General features: G+C 47.1%; 1 protein-coding gene across 27 annotated transcripts in view; it reads left to right on the top strand.

Moving 5' to 3' along the window:
- The window catches only part of MAP7D1 (MAP7 domain containing 1), a gene marked incomplete at its 5' end in the record, with an annotated part of 55,511 nt that overhangs the window by 15,868 nt on the left and 22,533 nt on the right, over positions 1–17,110 (top strand). For all 27 annotated transcript variants that reach the window (XM_083625470.1, XM_083625454.1, XM_083625455.1 and 24 more), the window contains 2 exons: positions 12,756–13,214; positions 14,648–14,716. In XM_083625470.1, the coding sequence (XP_083481596.1) occupies positions 12,756–13,214; positions 14,648–14,716 (528 nt within the window). The remainder of the gene's footprint in view (positions 1–12,755; positions 13,215–14,647; positions 14,717–17,110) is intronic.

Raw genomic sequence — 17,110 nt, 5'->3', positions numbered from 1 at the left:
ACGTTCTTGTATTAATTTACAAAGCGATGAGCAACTTAAGTGCTGGGTACTTAAGTTCTGTCCCTGATAATCATCTGATGGAATGTGGCTGGAATGTTCCCTGAGTTGGGGAGGCTCATTTGACAACATGGAACTGTGCCTTTAAGTGTCACCGCCCAATCCTGTGGAATATTCTGCCAACAGAGAGTCAGCAGGCACCTTCTCTTTCAACTTCTGTGCCTGCTGAAAACTTTTCTATTCCGTCAGGATTATGCAGGCAGTTCAGAATACATTTTCCCACAACAGTTAGCTCATTCCTTTTTTTAAAAAAAAACCCACAAAAACCTTTCTTTATATGGTTTTATGTGCAGTTGTTGTGAACTGCTTTGATCTTTTCTGTATGAATTAGCGGTGTGCAAATACTTTTATGAATAAAAAAGACAGTAAGCTAAGAAAGTCAGCTTCTAGTCAAGCTTCTGTCTTGCTGAGTGGCACAATGCACTTCCCTTGTGCAAGCCCAGCTTCCAGCGAACGGGAGTTGCATCAGAATGCAGGCATCCTCTGGCACTGTGCCTCTTCCCTTCAAAGCAGCTAGCATGGGAGACGCTTTCTTGTGGCTTGCATCCGGGCACACCTCTTGCATCTCTTTTCTGGAAGCACCCATCCTGGCTCCATTGGTGCAGCAGGGTGAGGTGCAGCAGTGGAAAGGATCTCCCTGGACGCACAGCAGAATCCAGCCCTGCTAAGCCTTCTTGAAAGCACCCATCCATTTGCCCCGCATGTGCCTCTGTGGGTTGGAGCCAAGGGGGCAGGGCAAGGACTGCCTGCTCTTGCAGCTGTGGCTTTGCAAACCCCATATTTAAGCTCTCTGAGGCTCCCTTCAGTGATGGGGTCCGCTGGCTCTTCCGCCCTGTAATTGGTGACCAGGCGGAGAGAAAAATGCAGCCTGCAATCCTTCTGTGTAAAGAAGCTTAGCTGCCTTCTCTACTTGTGTGTTGTGGAGTCCTTGAGACAGGCTGCACTGGCTGTCATCACTGACGGTGGTAACATTAAAAAAAAAATCTCCTGATATCCCTTCCTCCCCACATTCTCATCCCCTAATTACAGAAGGATGCAATTGGGTGGGTCATTGCTGAGTCCAGTTGTCTGCCCTGCTCCTGATATCCTGCACCAAAATCCTATCTGATGCCTGCCAGGGCTTTCCTGGTGCCACGTAGACAAGATCATGTGTTGGGGCATCCTCCAAGTTAACTAATGCAGAGTCGGGACCAACTCCAGTGCCTCCAGTGACTGATATGGATTAGGATCTGACCCCCCCTCAAGCATAAGCATGCCTGGGGAAAGCAGCAATGCCCCTTGGTAGACCATGCCAAGATGACATTACAACATCTTCTTGGCAGTGTTTTTGTGTTGGAGCTGCCCTTGGGAAAGAAAGGATTCAAATCCCTTTTCCCTGAATGCTGTGGTTGCGATGAATATTGGGTACACACCCCTGCGTCAACCTTTTTTTTTTTAAAAGGTGTGGTTCTAAGGGCCCCTCCCAACAGCCTTTTTTATTGTGTATTTATGATCATTTGCGCTCATTATGGTATTGGGGTGGTTAGGTATATGCAATCTCACTTTCAATACTGTTTGCGCCTGCATAATTTTCAGGTAGGGCATGCGGCTTTGTTTCCAGTCATGGCATGTTCTGTAACTTCTTGCTAAAACCCTCTGACTTTTTATACCAGCAAAGTTCTGGTTTGTGTGGTCCTAGTAAGCCATATAGTTTAGCTCACCACATTGTGCAAACTAGACCAGAGTAATCCAACAACAACCATGGCATATTTTCATTTACAGGCTATAGTTAAGGCACCAGGCTGGGTTTGCATATAATGCTAAAGCAAGGTTTATTAACTTAGATTTATTTAAATGCAGCAGGGCTTATATTTGGCACTGTTTAAATTTTGTGCCAATTGCAAACTCCCACTTTCATCAGTGATTAACTCCAATTGGGAGCTCCCAAGCGGCACTCACAACAGCGGGGCTTCCATTGCATGCCAGGTTTTTAAGCTGCTGAATTGCAAAGCCACACTTGCAAAAGAACAATCAGGAACACACTCAGAAATTCCTGTTGTTCCTTTGCAACTGCGGCTTTACTTGCCCCACACCTGATGTCATATTTTGCCTGAATGGCAAGCCTTCTTCAATGCAAATCACCAAGATAACATTTTTTGTTATTGGGAAATATGTAAATACTGTACATAAAATAAATAAAGTGCATTTGGCAGCTTAGGAAATTTAGCAAGCGTTGCTGTCATCCATACGCTTTCAAGATCCACATCTCCAAACAGCCCGATTTGTCTCCTTTGATTCTCACCAGCCCCGGCTGTCAGCGTTGCTTTTTGAAGAATCCTAAAGAGTGAGTAGTTTTCTGCTTTGAAAACTCTTCGCTTCCTCCACTAGGTTCCCAGATGCTTTTACTCTGCCCTGCGGAGCTAAGGTGCTTTGGTGTTGCTCATTCTGTATCTCTCCCTCCACCCCGCTGAAAAGTGGGGTGGGGGGGCCTTGATCGAAGCATGCTCAGCCTTTTGTGGGTAAACATTCAGAGGAAGAGGGTTTCCCAATTCAGGCATACTGCGTCCGCCACCTGTTGCATGGCACCTGCTGTTGCGTTTCAAGGAATATGCAGAATTATGCTCAGTTGCATTCCATTAAAGTATCAAAATTCAATTTGCTGCCGTCTGTTTTGCAGTCTGTTCTGCCGTTGGTGGCGGAAGCTGCTGAACATTTACATAGTTGGAGCTAGGGTTGCCAGATGCTGGGTACAAACATCTTGGGGGGAGTGCTGTGGTCACATCCTGTTTGTGAGCTTCCGAAGGCTTACGCTTGGAAACAGACCCCTTGACTAGATAGATGCTGATCAGATCCTATAGGCATTTCTTAAACCTGACCTCTTGTATACAAGGTGGATCTCTAGCATGAGAGGTAGTGGGATGCCAACATACCCCCACTCAGGAAATTGCCTCGAGTTATTGCCGAATTATGGCCACAAGGGTTGCATGGGGTGAAAGTACCTATTTTAAGCATCTAATCTTTATTTCAGAAGCAGTCTGATGGAGAACCAGCAGCCTCCCGACTGCAGTGGTTTAAATGAGTGCCACTAAATTTGGAGTCTTGAATGTTCCCTGGTTTCACCACACAAGTGTTGATCTGATTATCTAGCCTGGAACATGTCATCGGGAGAACCTGAGAATGGTCATAAGAACACAAGAAGGAGGAGCCTGGCTGCTGGGTCAGGCCAAAGCTCTATCTGATGCAGAGCCAGCAGTAACGCATAACCATTTGATAGGGTGGCAGGGGGGCTTTGTGCAGCAGCGATCCTTGTGTTCGGGCAGGACCAAAAGTCTATGAAATGTTGGAAGGTGTGTTATGTGGACCCCACTGCTGGGATCTCATGTGGTGACTTGGTTCACACCCACCCACACCGTGGATTTCAATCACATGCCTTCCTGCAAAAAAAGCTGGGAGTTGTAGTTTAAGGGAATTGCAGCTCTGTATGTTCCCAGGATTCTTTGGGGGAGCCTTGTGCTTTAGATGTGGATGTGACTGTGTGTTTCTATTGATAACAGTGTCTGTGTGTGTTTAGATTGCTTTGGGGCTCAGGCTTAGTAAAAAGAAAAAGGTGGGGGGTGCGGAAAGCAGTTGATTCAATTAGCCACGCGTTCTTGAGTTACTTGACAGCCTTATGTAATTTTTGTCATAACAGCAATTTTCAAAGCAAAACCCTCCCTGATGCCAAATGTTTCTCTGCCCTGCTGCAACCTTTTTTATGTTATCCTCCACCTCCTGCTCCCCCCGCCCAGTCACTCACGGTTCCCATGACTTAAGTACATCAAGCAATTCCATCCTTCTCCCTCCTGCCTCACTCTCTCCCCCCCCCCCCGCCGCTTCGGGCCTTTCCCATCTTCCTCATTTGGCCTCGGTTTGACGTGTGTGTGCGCGCGCATGCGCATACAAAATAACTATGAGCATCTTTCCTCCCCCCCCCCCCCGGTCCCGTTGTAAACTGGAAAGAATCATGGGTGTGGAACAAAAACTGAAAGAAGGGAGATCTTGTGACCAATTTGAAAGCACTCCCAGCTTCAGAGTCCTGCAGGCTACCCAGAGTTACATCTTTCCATTAGCAGATGCCATCGTGTATGGACAGAAAGTGCAACCCCCACCCCTTTAAAACCAAGCTGCCAGTGATGGAAGGGAACCTTGCACCCAGAACGTGTCCACACTTGTGGAAATATACTTTTTAACTGAATGCAGTTTGGTGGAAAAATAGCTGGAGGAGATTGCTCAACTTTTGCATCCCTTTTTCTAAGTGTGTGTGTGTGGTCAGACTGGAAGAACTCGGCTCTCTGCCTCTGGCCTTTTAAAGTCAATAGAAAGTAAGGTAACTCTACATTGCTTTGCCCGGAGTCTTGCTGGAACTTGGATGCTAAACTGGCATTTGCACTGAGACTGTGTCCATCATACTCCCATTTTCTGCACACTGACTGCGTTTCCAGTGCTGGTGGGTTTTTAATGCATGATCACAGGACATATGTATACTGTAAGGTAAAGGTAAAGGGACCCCTGACCATTAGGTCCAGTCACGGACGACTCTGGGGTTGCAGCGCTCATCTCGCTTTACTCGCCGAGGGAGCCGGCATACAGCTTCCAGGTCATGTGGCCAGCATGACTAAGCCACTTCTGGCGAACCAGAGCAGCGCACGGAAACACCGTTTACCTTCCCACCAGAGCGGTACCTATTTGTCTACTTGCACTTTGACGTGCTTTTAAACTGCTAGGTTGGCAGGAGCAGGGACCGAGCAACGGGAGCTCACCCCATTGCGGGGATTCAAACCGCCGACCTTCTTATCATCAAGCCCTAGGCTCAGTGGTTTAACCCACAGCGCCACCCTGTAGTTCATTACAAAAAACTATTGTTTGATGTGATGCTTCTCAAACAAGCTTCACTCTGATTGGAGTCTTTAGCCTTGGGATCCTTAAGCCAGTTCCTATCCTTTCTAGCCAAGATGTAAACACCTTTGCATAGGGTAGAGATATCCCCTCCCATACTCCCTGTGTGTGAACACAAACAGCAATGAATATGACACTGTGAAGCCCTGCTGATGTGAACAGCTGGGGGGAAAGAACTGGGAAATGCATTCACTGGCGTCTCTAAGGCGGTAATGTGAACACACCCTGAGATGGGGATTAGAGTCATCCGTGAACACACCAGAGATTACAAAATGTGCAAACTACTTCCTTTTTAAATGTAGCAGTTATTTAATTTTTTTGAGTGCATGCTTCTAGTCCTCATGTTCACACAAAAAACAGCATGGATATATAGTCTACAGCAAAAGAGTCAGAGAAAACAGTTGGCTTACATCAGACTTCCATTGGCCAGAGGATATACGGTAACAATCTTAGTTCAACATGGGCCCCAGGTATTTACTGTGCCCCTCCCCATATTGTTACCCCTCCCCCCCTTTAAAAATAAGTAATTAATCCGCTACTTCATGCAAACCAGTTTTGCCTGCTGGATTTCTCTACTCATCCCTTCTGCACTGTGAAGCTTCTAATGATACCAAGCCCATCCCTGACTGCATTCTGCAAGCCCCATGGACCCTTCTTCTGGTATAAACAGCAAATACAGTGGTACCTCAGTTTGTGAACTTAATCTGTTCCGGAAGTCCGTTCTTAAACTGAAACCGTTCTTAAACTGAGGCGCACGTTCCCTAATGAGGCCTATTGCCACTGGTGCCCTTCCACTGTTCGGATTCCGTTCTTAGACCGAGGTAAAGTTCGCAAACCGGGACACTACTTCTGGTTTTGCGGAGTTTGTAAACCGAATAGTTCGTAAACAGGGCTGTTCTTAAACCGAGGTACCACTGTACTGTTACTGCTTAATTCTAGATTAGAGCCTTTAGCCCTATTTATGCAGTGCTTTCCCACAATTTTGTGGAAGTGAAATTAGAAGTTCGACGTAAGCATATAGTGCTAGATTATACTGCAATTCTGTTCCCCATGGGCAAGATCCCTTCTATAATATTACTCATAAGCAAATTCCATTCAGCAAATGTCCTTTCTAATGTTAATTAAAAGTTTCCTGTATTCAATTTTTATTTGATGTTTTTATTGTTTCATGCTGAGCATGGCAATAAGATTAGTGGCAGATTTATTTCCCCTTAAAAGTTGTCTCAACATTGCCCACCTCATGTCAGTTTCTTTTTCTGCAAGGGGAAAAAGCTTTAATTCTAATTTTTAGAGTTAAATAGTCCCCCTTTCTTGGGAAGATAAATGGACTCTGGGAGGCTGTATTAAAAAGGCTATTCATGGCAGGCAATTAATAGGACATTCCTCACTAGTTTTACTGCCACACTGAATGCAAAGCAATAAATTACCTGAGACTGCAAACAGGAAGTGTTTAATTAAAGCTATAGTAGCCATTGAGAGTCATCAACACTTGTCTGCACAAAACAAAATTGTGCAGCAGCTGTATTTTACTACCCCAAAATTGCCACAAATCTGGTCTGAGGGGAGACCACAACAGAACACCACAAAACTGGCTGACAGTGACATTAACTGGGAACTCCGTAAAAAGTGAGTAAACAAAGGGTGGCAATTCTAGGAGGAAGAATTGGCTCAGAAGCAATCTGCCTTCCGCCCTCTTCTCCAAAACCCACTATTTTTGCAATCTGAATAGGTTGTGCTAAGGTAGCTGAGTGATGACGTTTCCCCCTCCAGCTGCATAATTGGGGCGAGATGCAGAATTTAAGGCAAGTGCTTTATTGGCCAGGTGCACCAACAGTGTCTGCTGTGATTAGTTTTTGGAACCTTGTACCAAAGTCACATGCTGTGTTTCTGAAAACGGTAGTTACTTACAAAGAATATTCCTGTTTGAGCTTGCAGACTGACTCTACTATGGTCTTGCCATCAATGTGTCCTTATGCAGCAGGTGCCAAAGAAGGAAGGAGATCCGTACATCTCAGTGTCTGTCTGTGTACATGTTCAGTCTTTGCCAGTGTTCTAGCTATGTGGACAAAGAACAGGATATTGGTGAATCTGGAGCTGGAAGTTCTTACAAGAGCCTACAGTTACAGACAGTGGTGTAGGTACGGACCTACTAAACTGTCTTATACTGAGTTAGGCGTTTGTTCATCTGTGCTGACTGGCGGTGAGTCTCCAGAATTTCAGGAAGGAATCCCTCCCAGCCTTGGCTGTGGATTGAACCTGGGACTTTCTGTATGGAGAGCATGTGCTCTGACACTGAGCTATGGCCCTTCCCCAGAGTAGGGCAGAGATGGAATAAAGCACAGCCACTTATTTCACAGCAAGAACAATGATGTCATCTCCCAGGGCACTATTTGCCAATCCTCTGAATGCCAAATATTGGGGCTGGGGTGGGGACATAGCCAAAGAAACACATCAGAATAAAATTAAGGGAGAGTTGTGGTTCGCTGACAGAGCATCTGTCAGTGCCTGCTCACCCCCCCCCCCCGCCAGGAACTCACCAGTTGGAGTGGTGAGGACAGCATAAAGTGGGGGTGGGGACTGGAAAGCTCAGTAGTAGGGATGCAAATTGCTAATGGGAGGGGAGGAGGCAAGGATCAGATGAGGAGCAGGGCTGTGTGTGCGTATGAGAGAGGAGAGCATGTGGAATAGTTACACCCACTGTGAGGGATGAGGGAGAAATCCGATTCAGTTTACATTTGAAGGAATTTATATTTAGCTAATTTGCACTTCTGAAACAAGATGCAAACCGAAACACCGCTGTCCTTCAGAATTCTTTGATTTTTCTGTGCAGTTCTGTAGCCAAATAAAGTGTACAGAATGCTTATACTGAGGTAAAGTATGCACAAAATGCGTATATTTTTGGAAATAGGATACAGTAATGGGGAAATTGCTTTGCGAAAATTGTATAATGGGGGAAATTGCAAATATTTGGAGAAATTCACATTAGAATGCTGGTGAATTTTCTTTGGGACTTAAAAATAATAATCCCAAACTCAAGTGGAAGTGTGGAGAACTCTTAAGACTTGAAAATGAGAAAACAGAGAGAAATAAACATGGACAGATCCAACCATCCCTCACTTCCCTGCTGGCATGTGGCCCGCAGAGCGTTAGCTGACGGGATATGTGGCCCTCGGGCCAAAAAAAAAGTCCACTACCCATGATGTAGAGACAATACCAATGGCTGGACTTCGTGTAATTGCCTTCCTAAAATTAACAGCTTGGAAAAGAAAGGCTGTTGCACAGTGGCAGAAGGCCATCAGAGAAGGGCCAAGTCCGTCCTCTCTCGACAGAGACGTGGCTGCAGAAACAGCTGTCTTCAGCAGACCCTGCCAAATGTCATTCGGAAGTTTCTGGGAAGAGTCATGGTGGGCTTTCTTTTTGCAGTCCTGCTTCTTTCCCCCACTTCTTCAGGCAGCAGTGACGTTTCCCCAAGACCTGCCCCCCAAATCACCTGGATACTCTGCAGCAGCTGTGGCATGGGCCTTAATTAACATGGATTGGAAGAACGGCTTTGTTAGTCAAAACATTAATTACGATAGCGCAGGAAAGCCCACACCACCACCCCTGCTTGGCATTCCTGGGTGGCATGATTAAACTGAATTGGCTGTGGAAGAGCAGCAGAATGAAAAGGAAATTTGTTAATGCCATTTGAAATAAACTTGCAGCGCTCTTTGGAATCGATTTCTCAAACGCTCTGGGGTCTAGTTGTCTCCAGATCTCCTTGCCAACCGCCATCCCTTCCATACTTGCCACTCGGTTGTTCTCCTCCGCCGCTCCCCCCCCCCCATTTCCACCTCCCTCTCTCTTTACTTTCTGTCTGCTGAGGTCCCTTTGTCTCGTGCATGGAAATGCACCATCCATCATTACCCAACAGAGCAATTCTGTCGACTGCGCAACTTGTAGCTGCTAATTACACAATGCAGAGATGGTTAAAGGTTTAAAGGAATGGCGGGGGGGATTGGGGATAGCAGAAAATATACAGCATTTTCTGTTGGCTGCATGTCTCTTGCCAGAGAGGAAGGTGGTGGGGCCAGAGTTCAGAGGCAGAGCACAAGCTTCATGAGCATACGGTCCCTGGTTCAATCCTGGGCACCTCAAGTCTTAAGAAAGGAACAGTGGGCAGGTGATGAGCAAGACCAGGAGGGCGCCATCAGGGAGTCCACTCAGCTCTGCTCCTAAGACACTGTTACATCTTCTTCACTCAGGGCATGAAGCTGTTGTGGAGTTGGTCCCCACAGGAGACAGTGATGGCAACCAACCTATATTGCTCTAAAAGAGGATCAGACAAAATGCATGGAGTGTCGGAGGTGTTACGTGGCTGGGGCAACTCTGTCAGATGGGCAGGGCGCAAATAAAAAAAAATCATTAAAAAAATTGTTATGTCTCTGAATATCAGTTGCTGGGTATCTCAAGGGGGTCTGTGGTCTGAGATCAGATTTTTGGGCTAGATGAGCCTTTAGCCTGATTCAGTAGCTCCCTTCCATTGCCCTGAAACTCTTACCTTTCTCGCCACCCCCTTATATAGTTGCTTTTAACTGCTCGGAAATGTACTGGGAGCCAATGTAGATCTTCCAAGACCGGTGTTATGTGGTCTCGGCAGCCGCTCCCAGTCAGCAACGTACATGAGAATTCTACAGGATTCTGAAAATGTAAAGACAGCACCCAAAGAGCCTAGGCAGTGTTAGAAACTCAGCTATATAAGCTAGGCACCAAATGGCACTTTAAACCTGGGTTACAGTTGCCACAGCAGAATGTCTATTCTCCAGGGGGTTGTGCTAGATGACCCTCGGGGTCCCTTCCAGCACTACAATTCTGCTATTCTATGATTTCAACTACATTGCTTGCCTATAGCTTGCACTTGTCCCAGTATGCAAGAAGGAGAAACACACATAGTGGAAATGGAAATGGTATTAACTATGGACTAAGGCAGAGGTTTTTAAACTGGCTTGATGGAGATGTCTGTCACCAGCCTGGCACCCAGAAATCTCCATGTAGTTGCGTTGGACCCGTGTCAGTAGTAAAATGCACCTGGCACCCAGGGAATTTCTAACACCGACTAAGCGCCAAATGACAGGGCTGATACCAAAGTAAAGAGGTACCCCTGGTTACGAACTTACGGTAATTCGTTCCGGAGGTCCGTTCTTAACCTGAAACCGTTCTTAACCTGAGGTTAAGAACGGTTAACCTCTTTAGCTAATGGGGCCTGCCGCTGCGCCGCTGGCACACAATTTCAGCTCTCATCCTGAGGTAAAGTTCTTAACCCGAGGTACTACTTCCGGGTTAGCGGAGTTTGTAACCCGAGGTACCACTGTATCTGGCCTGCTGAGATATAAAGCTGGGTGTGGGTGTGTTTCAGTTTTACACATGTAATAATGGGGGGGGGGTTCAACACATTCCCCCCCCCCACCTTGCTGGGTTGCTTTCATTCGTTTTCTCCCACCCCAGTTGCCTGTACTGCAGGGATAAAAAGTGTGTGAATTCTGTTACATGCACTTGGGATGTATATCACATTGGAATAGGGACTGAAGATTGACATTACAGGCTTCACTGAAACATGCATTTTGTGTTGGGGTCCAAAGGAACAAAGGGAAGTGATGTTCTACAGAAGGTGTTCTGGGACAGAGTTCCAGGCATAAGGGGAAGTACAGGAGAATGGGCAGAGTTGCTTGCAGGAAGTGAGGTTAGTTGAGTTGCAGGGATGAACCTCAGAAGAGCCTGGCTGCTGAATCAGACCAGAGGCCCGTCTAGCTCAGCATCCTGTCCTCACAGTGGCCAATCAGATGTCCCTATCTGCAGTGTTTCTCAAACTTGGGTCCCCAGCTGTTATTGGACTACAACTCCCACAATCCCTAGTTGGCAGGGCCGGTGGTCAGGGATGATGTGAACTGTAGTCCGAACAACAGCTGGGGACCCAAGTTTGAGAAACACTGCCCCCATGGGAAGCCCGCAAGCAGGACCCGAGTGCAACAGCAGGTCTTTCCACTTGCTCAGGGAGAAGGGATGCATCCAGATTGAAGAGCAGAGAGGATATGTGTGAGGATGGGACAACCTCTTGCCTTAAAGGAGGATTCTCTGCAGGCAGCCACTCCAGACTGTTTACAGCCAGAGTGATGATGGAGGGTTGTGACACAGAGATGCATGGGACAAAGGTGACTCAGATCAGGAATTCCTGCAAGCTGAGAAGCATGTTTAGCAAATTATCCTTGCTATGAAGCTCTGCAAGAAGAAGGCAGAAAACAGCAGCATAACAACTTAGTCACCGGTGAGTCCAGGCTGGGGGAATGCTCATTCCAAGAGCTCAGCATGGCAAATAACTTCTAAATATGAAAATAACTATCCAAGGCTAGGAGTTTGTGCTAACTGCTGTTCTTTTCTCTTTTTTTAACGGTCCAGCTGGGCCTTCCAGATGTTTTGGGCTATTTGCCCAGCCAGCACAGCTGGAGGACCCTAGGTTGGAGAAGGCTGCTTTATTTTGCAATTTCCCTTAAGCTTTTTACATGACGTAGCTTTGAGGGGGATTGATCTGATGGAGGAGCTTCTCTGAGTCAGAACACTTTCAAACCCCCACTTTTCTCATTCAAAAATAATGGCTTGATGCAGGATATTTGGTTTCCACTTGTTGCTCACCCCAGGTCTTTTTGTTGTCACTGTGTCCCCTCCCTTCCCCAGGACTTTTCTCTCCCTTCAATCTTGACTGCTAGCTGGCTGGCCTCACCCCACCCTCTCCCCTGCCTCCTCTTCATGACTTCCATCCTGCAGGAGTCTGCAAGGAGCCTTCTTCAGCACAAGGCGGGGCAAGCATTTATAGCCTTCTTTTGTGGTTTCCGCCAGGTCTCACGCTGGACGTTCTTGTTCCATTACTTAATTGTTGTCTGCGAAGGACTCTGTTGCTACGAGGGAGGGGTGTGTGTGTATGTTGGGGATGGCAGTGAATTATGTAACTGGAAGCAGGAGCGAATTGTTGACTCTTCCTGGTCCAGATCATGGGCTGGTCCAGATCGAGGGCACTTGGGGGCAGAGGGTGGCCGTGAGTTTCTCCCCCTACATGAACCAGCTAATAGAAAGTGTAAAATATTTGTAGAACCTGAGATAGGAGACACTATTACTCTCTCTCTCTCTCTCTCTCTCTCTCTCTTTGGCAAGAAACTATCCTGTGCCCCCACTTTTCAGTGCTTCTTTCTTTTGCACATGCATGCACACACAGACACCCTGGAAAAATTCCTGCGGGTGCCTGTGCTCCAGGCAGGGCGGGTGGGTAGAAGAATGGGGGCCCACAGCTCCTTTGAAGTCCTCCATCTCCATTTAACAATCAGAGGAGGGAAGCTTGGAAACAGCTGCCTCAGGAAATCTTACAGAAGCAAAAAGTGAACTGCGCTTGGTGTCAGGAGAGGGTTTTGTGTTTTGTGTTTGGCCTGCTGTGCAGATATTAGAGGTACAGGGACCCTATGGGGCGGGGGGGGACAACCACCCTAAAGGTGGCAACTTTACGTAGGGCCCATAAAACGATACTTTGCTGCTTCATCTGAGTATGCCAGTTTCCGGGCCTGAGGGAGAAGGGGTCTTTGTGCCCTGCTGGCACTGTGCCCAGCTGTGATTGCTGTTTACTTTAAATGAGCTGTGCCTGGCACCCCTGCCTCAAGCTGTGAGGGGAGGGAGGGATCGCTTGCCTAACTCTGGAGAGCTTGCCTGAGAAGTATTCGGAGGGGATCTCCTCATAAGCCTTCTTCCCTCCTTCTGTCTTACAGCCCCGGAAGGTACCCTCCCGGAAGCAACCCCGCTCCCCCTCAGTGAACGGACTAGCCATTCGCCTGTCACGGCGCCCCTCATGAGGGAGACAGAAACACACCCAAGTGACCAGCCTCTCCCTCCCCTCCCACCAGAAGCCACCCCTCTGCCGCGTGCTGCCGCTCCCACAGGGGCAACGGCGCCTGCTCAGAATGGTCCCCCGGGTGTCAAGACTGCCACGGTGCCCCCTGTGGAAGCGAAACCTTCCCTTCAGACTAACCAGGCCGGCCCACTGCCTGCCACAACGCTCCTGGCTGTGGAGGCCCTGCCCCCTAAGAATGGCCGCCCCCCGCCGATAGGTGCCCAGGCATCGCCTCCCTCAGAAGAAGAACATCGCCAGGAAAGCACCCAACAACCAGCACCCAAGAGTGAACAGCCTTCCCCTGCCCAGGGGCCTTCCAGACCCCGGACCAAACAAGGTATGTTTGGGGCAGAACTTGAAGCTGATCAGAAATTTGCAGGGTGAGAATCTTTGTCACCACATAATTTTCCTGAACTGTTTCTTGTGGAAGATAAGTTTGCAGCTTCTCTGTTTGAAACACACACACACACACACACACACACACACACACACACACACACACGGCAGCCAGGGGTTTGTCATTATGATGGGTGGGATCTGCAGAAATAGAGAACCTCTGGCCTGTGGGCTTCATTAGGAACCCTAGGCCTCCCCCATTTGGAGTCTTTTATCCCATGGGCCACAGGCTCCCCATCTCTGTCCCATGTGAGTGTTGTTTTTATTCTTTATTTAAAATGCTTTCATTTCACCTTTCAGTACAAATTTTCTGGACAGCTTGTGCTAAAAATTACAGCAATATAATAAAACAATTTTTAAAACCTGTGGTAAGAAATACAATAAGGCAACAGGAGAAAGGATTCCCTCTCATAATGCTAAAACTTTGTGGACATATGAGGATTGTTGGAAGATTCAAGTGAGAAAAAAGAAAGTACAAGAAAGTACTTTTTCACGCAGCACCTAGTTAAATTATGGAACTCACTGCTGTAAGGGGGAAGTGATGGCCACCAAAGTGGGTGGCTTTAAAAGAGGAATGAATGCCCAGCTATGGAGGAAAGAAAACATCTTTTTCCATAAATCTCTTCTTGTGCAACCAGCCTGGAAATGTAGCAGGCTAGAAGAGCAGGAGATGGATTCCTCTGACTCTTCTCCTCCTCCTCCATTTGACTTGGTAGAAGGCAACATTACATTCTGGCCTGCTGAGAGATGAGTAGCTTGCGTTTCCATGCGGCCCAGGGAGAAGAGGGCCTTCACTCCCCGGAGTCCATCATGGAAATAGCTAGTACAAACATTTGCAAGCTAGTAGTTTTTTTGGTTATTTATGTGCCTGGCTTGATAGCCTTCTGCTGCTGCTGCTCCTCCTCCTCCACCGTGGGGTATATCGCCACAAGGCATCTAGAGTTGGCTCCCTGAATTGGTGCTAGAGAAGGATGCATGATGACTGGCAGAGTCACAGTACCATCTGCAGCAGTTCTCTTGCTTCTTTTCAGATTTTTGGTCCTACTTGGAGCCTCAGTCCTCCCTGTTCATATTATCTGCTGTGTGATTTTACTCTTCCTTACTTGTCTTCCTCCTCCTCCCCACCCTGCTGTTTTACTTCTCTAAAAATATAAACATTGATAGTTTGTTTTTGTTTCTCCTTTATTAATAATAATAATACTGCTGCCAGTGATGCCACTGGTGTGACCCCCTTCAGATCCAAGTGGGACACAGTAGTCTAGAAAGACTGGTGCAGACATGAAGAGGATTTGATGAATGTCAGGGTTGCAGGGGGTGGGGTGGACTTGCACATGACTTTTCTAACTGGCCTAACCTCTTCCTTCTCTTCCCCAGATACCCAGAAGGCGCAAGCCAGGCACAAACTCGCTCGAGAGCGACGGGAAGAACGAGCCAAACATCTAGGTAAGAAGCAAGCTTGTGTTTGTGGGGCAGAGGAAGCTTCAGGCCCTCTCCAGGCAAGGAAGCTTGCAGATCTTCTGGGATCCTTGCCCAGGACCCTTTGGTCCATCTATCTATTGCACACTGACTGACAGTGATCTCCAAGGTCTCATACAGGTGAGTGAGAAGGCAGATGAAGAAGGGATCAATCTCTCTGTCCCTCCTCTACCAGTCAACTTAGTTTCTGTGATGGCCATGAAGGAAAGCCGCTTCTTCCACAGCTGGCACACAAAGTAGACTGCCAAAAGGGGCACAGATTGCTTTGTGATTCCTCTGCCAGTCAGTCCACCTGATAGACGGCAGAGTGGGTTTTTTTTTTACCTGCTAAGAGACTGGTAGCCTGGATTTCCTTGCTGTCCTTGGAAGAGGGGATTTTCCTTCCTCTTCTGCCAGTACAGAAGTGTAGGCTGCTAACTTCTCAGCAGGCTGGTACAAACATATGAGAATGCAGAAAAAGAATTGCCAGATAACTAAATTTTTACAGAATAGATAGCTTTCTCTCCACCCTTCTTTACTGTGGATTTAGTTAGGTGAGTTAAAACCTTAACATGCATTTACTTGCATGCAATTTACCTAATCAGTTGTGTTCCCCACCTCCCACAGGATTACTATCATGTAAGCAGCAGAGCAAGCAGAAACTTCTTAACCCTGGCCAGTAACCTCTTACACCTGCCCAGCCCCATCCTATACCCATTCCCCCATGTTTGTAGCTGACCTTTTGCAGCACAGTATGTAGGCTCCTTGTGTGATTTAGAGCCCTGATCCTCCAGGACTCTAAATCACCCAGAGAGCATCTCCAAATGAACAGGGCAGGCTCCCTGTGGCAGACATTCAGCCCCCAACACGTGGATGGCTGCAGCAGTGGCAACAGGAACATGCAGTAGTGGGGTGAGGCTGTTGATCTTTATCCTTTCACCCTCCTGCAACAGTAATTCTGCGTGTGCGGAGTCTGGCAGAACACGAATCTGCACGGCTCTTGTATTTCGAAAAAATTCATCTCTCATGTGTACCAAATTGTGAGTGGGAGAGAAATAATCACACTCCTTCCTTCCTTCCTTCCTTCCTTCCTTCGTTCCATTGGGCCAGCAAGTCTAGACAAACACAAACTTCATCCAGTTATGCATCCCCCTTCTGCCCCCGTCATGTGCATCTGTGAGATGTGTTGTAGGTAATGTCTTGGCAAAGAAGATTCCTTTCCCATGCAGTAGACCTCTAGTCATTAATTTTGCTGGGTGCTGCTTTCTGTTCTGCGGCCTCTCTCCTGCTTTCCCTCTGCACCGCACTGCCCACACCATCACTCCCCCTCCTAATACTTTTGCCGCTCCAGTCTAAATCACTTTCCACCCTCATTCCCCCATTGTGTTTTTGAATGTGTTTTTCAGGCCAGCTTCCCATTCCCTTTGTTGACTGCATTGCCCCTCCCTCCCTCTCTGCTAGTATCCTGATCCACTTTGTTGTTTAGGGTCTTCCCCCCTCTCTCCCCCCCCCCCCCGCCAGCTTGCTGTCACCAGCTGTGGGCTTCATTCCTGAAGCTAGGGGTTCAGTTACTGCAACCCACTCCTTGTTTGAGTGAATTCCTGCAGGATTTTCCCTCATTTCTTCCAACTCTCCTGCCAACCCAGCTTTCCATTGCAGATAGGTCCTATTTTTATTTAGTTAAAATATTTGTGCCTTGCCTTTCAATGTTTGCTCAAGGCAGCTTGCAAGCATTTGAAAGCATTATGCATGCAAAATGCATAAAAACAATTAAACGAGTAAGTCAGTCAGTTTATTTATATACCACGACCCACAAAATACAACTGTTCTCTAAAGCGGTTTGCATTTTTAAAGCAGTCTAAATGCAGCAGAGTAATAATTGCATAATAAAAAGTAGAATTATCACTGCAATAATGTAACAACATAACACTAAACAAATCAACAATTAACTGTATATTTAACATCCATCAAAATTAAAGTGAGCATAAAGTTCACCAGTCGATAAAGTAAAAGTATCCCATAACTTCACATCCAGAAGTAGCCCCAAAACATTAGCAATGAGCAACTCCTCTCATTCATCGTTTATGCCTCAACCCCAAATACCAGAAACCCCTCTCAATAGTTCTTCTGGAAGCAGCTGCTTTATGAAGGTTCCCAGTGCTGGAGGATGGAAGAAGGCAGGTAGAAGCAGCCATCTATCCCCTCACCTAACTTTAAAAGTGCAGACATTCTTCTTCTTTACACTACAACCTCTTCAAATCTCCTCCCACCTTCTCCCCCCCCCCCACCAAAAAAATAAAATAAAATCCCTAATGAAAAGGCAGGCCTAGTTATCACGAGCATCAGATGAGGTAGTCGGCCTCTTTCTGGACTGTTCCCAGG

Source organism: Podarcis filfolensis, assembly GCF_964270895.1.
Source record: "Podarcis filfolensis genome assembly, chromosome: 8".
NCBI lineage: Eukaryota > Metazoa > Chordata > Lepidosauria > Squamata > Lacertidae > Podarcis > Podarcis filfolensis.
Note: the sequence above shows the minus strand (reverse complement) of the source record. Positions and strands in the feature narration are given on the sequence as shown.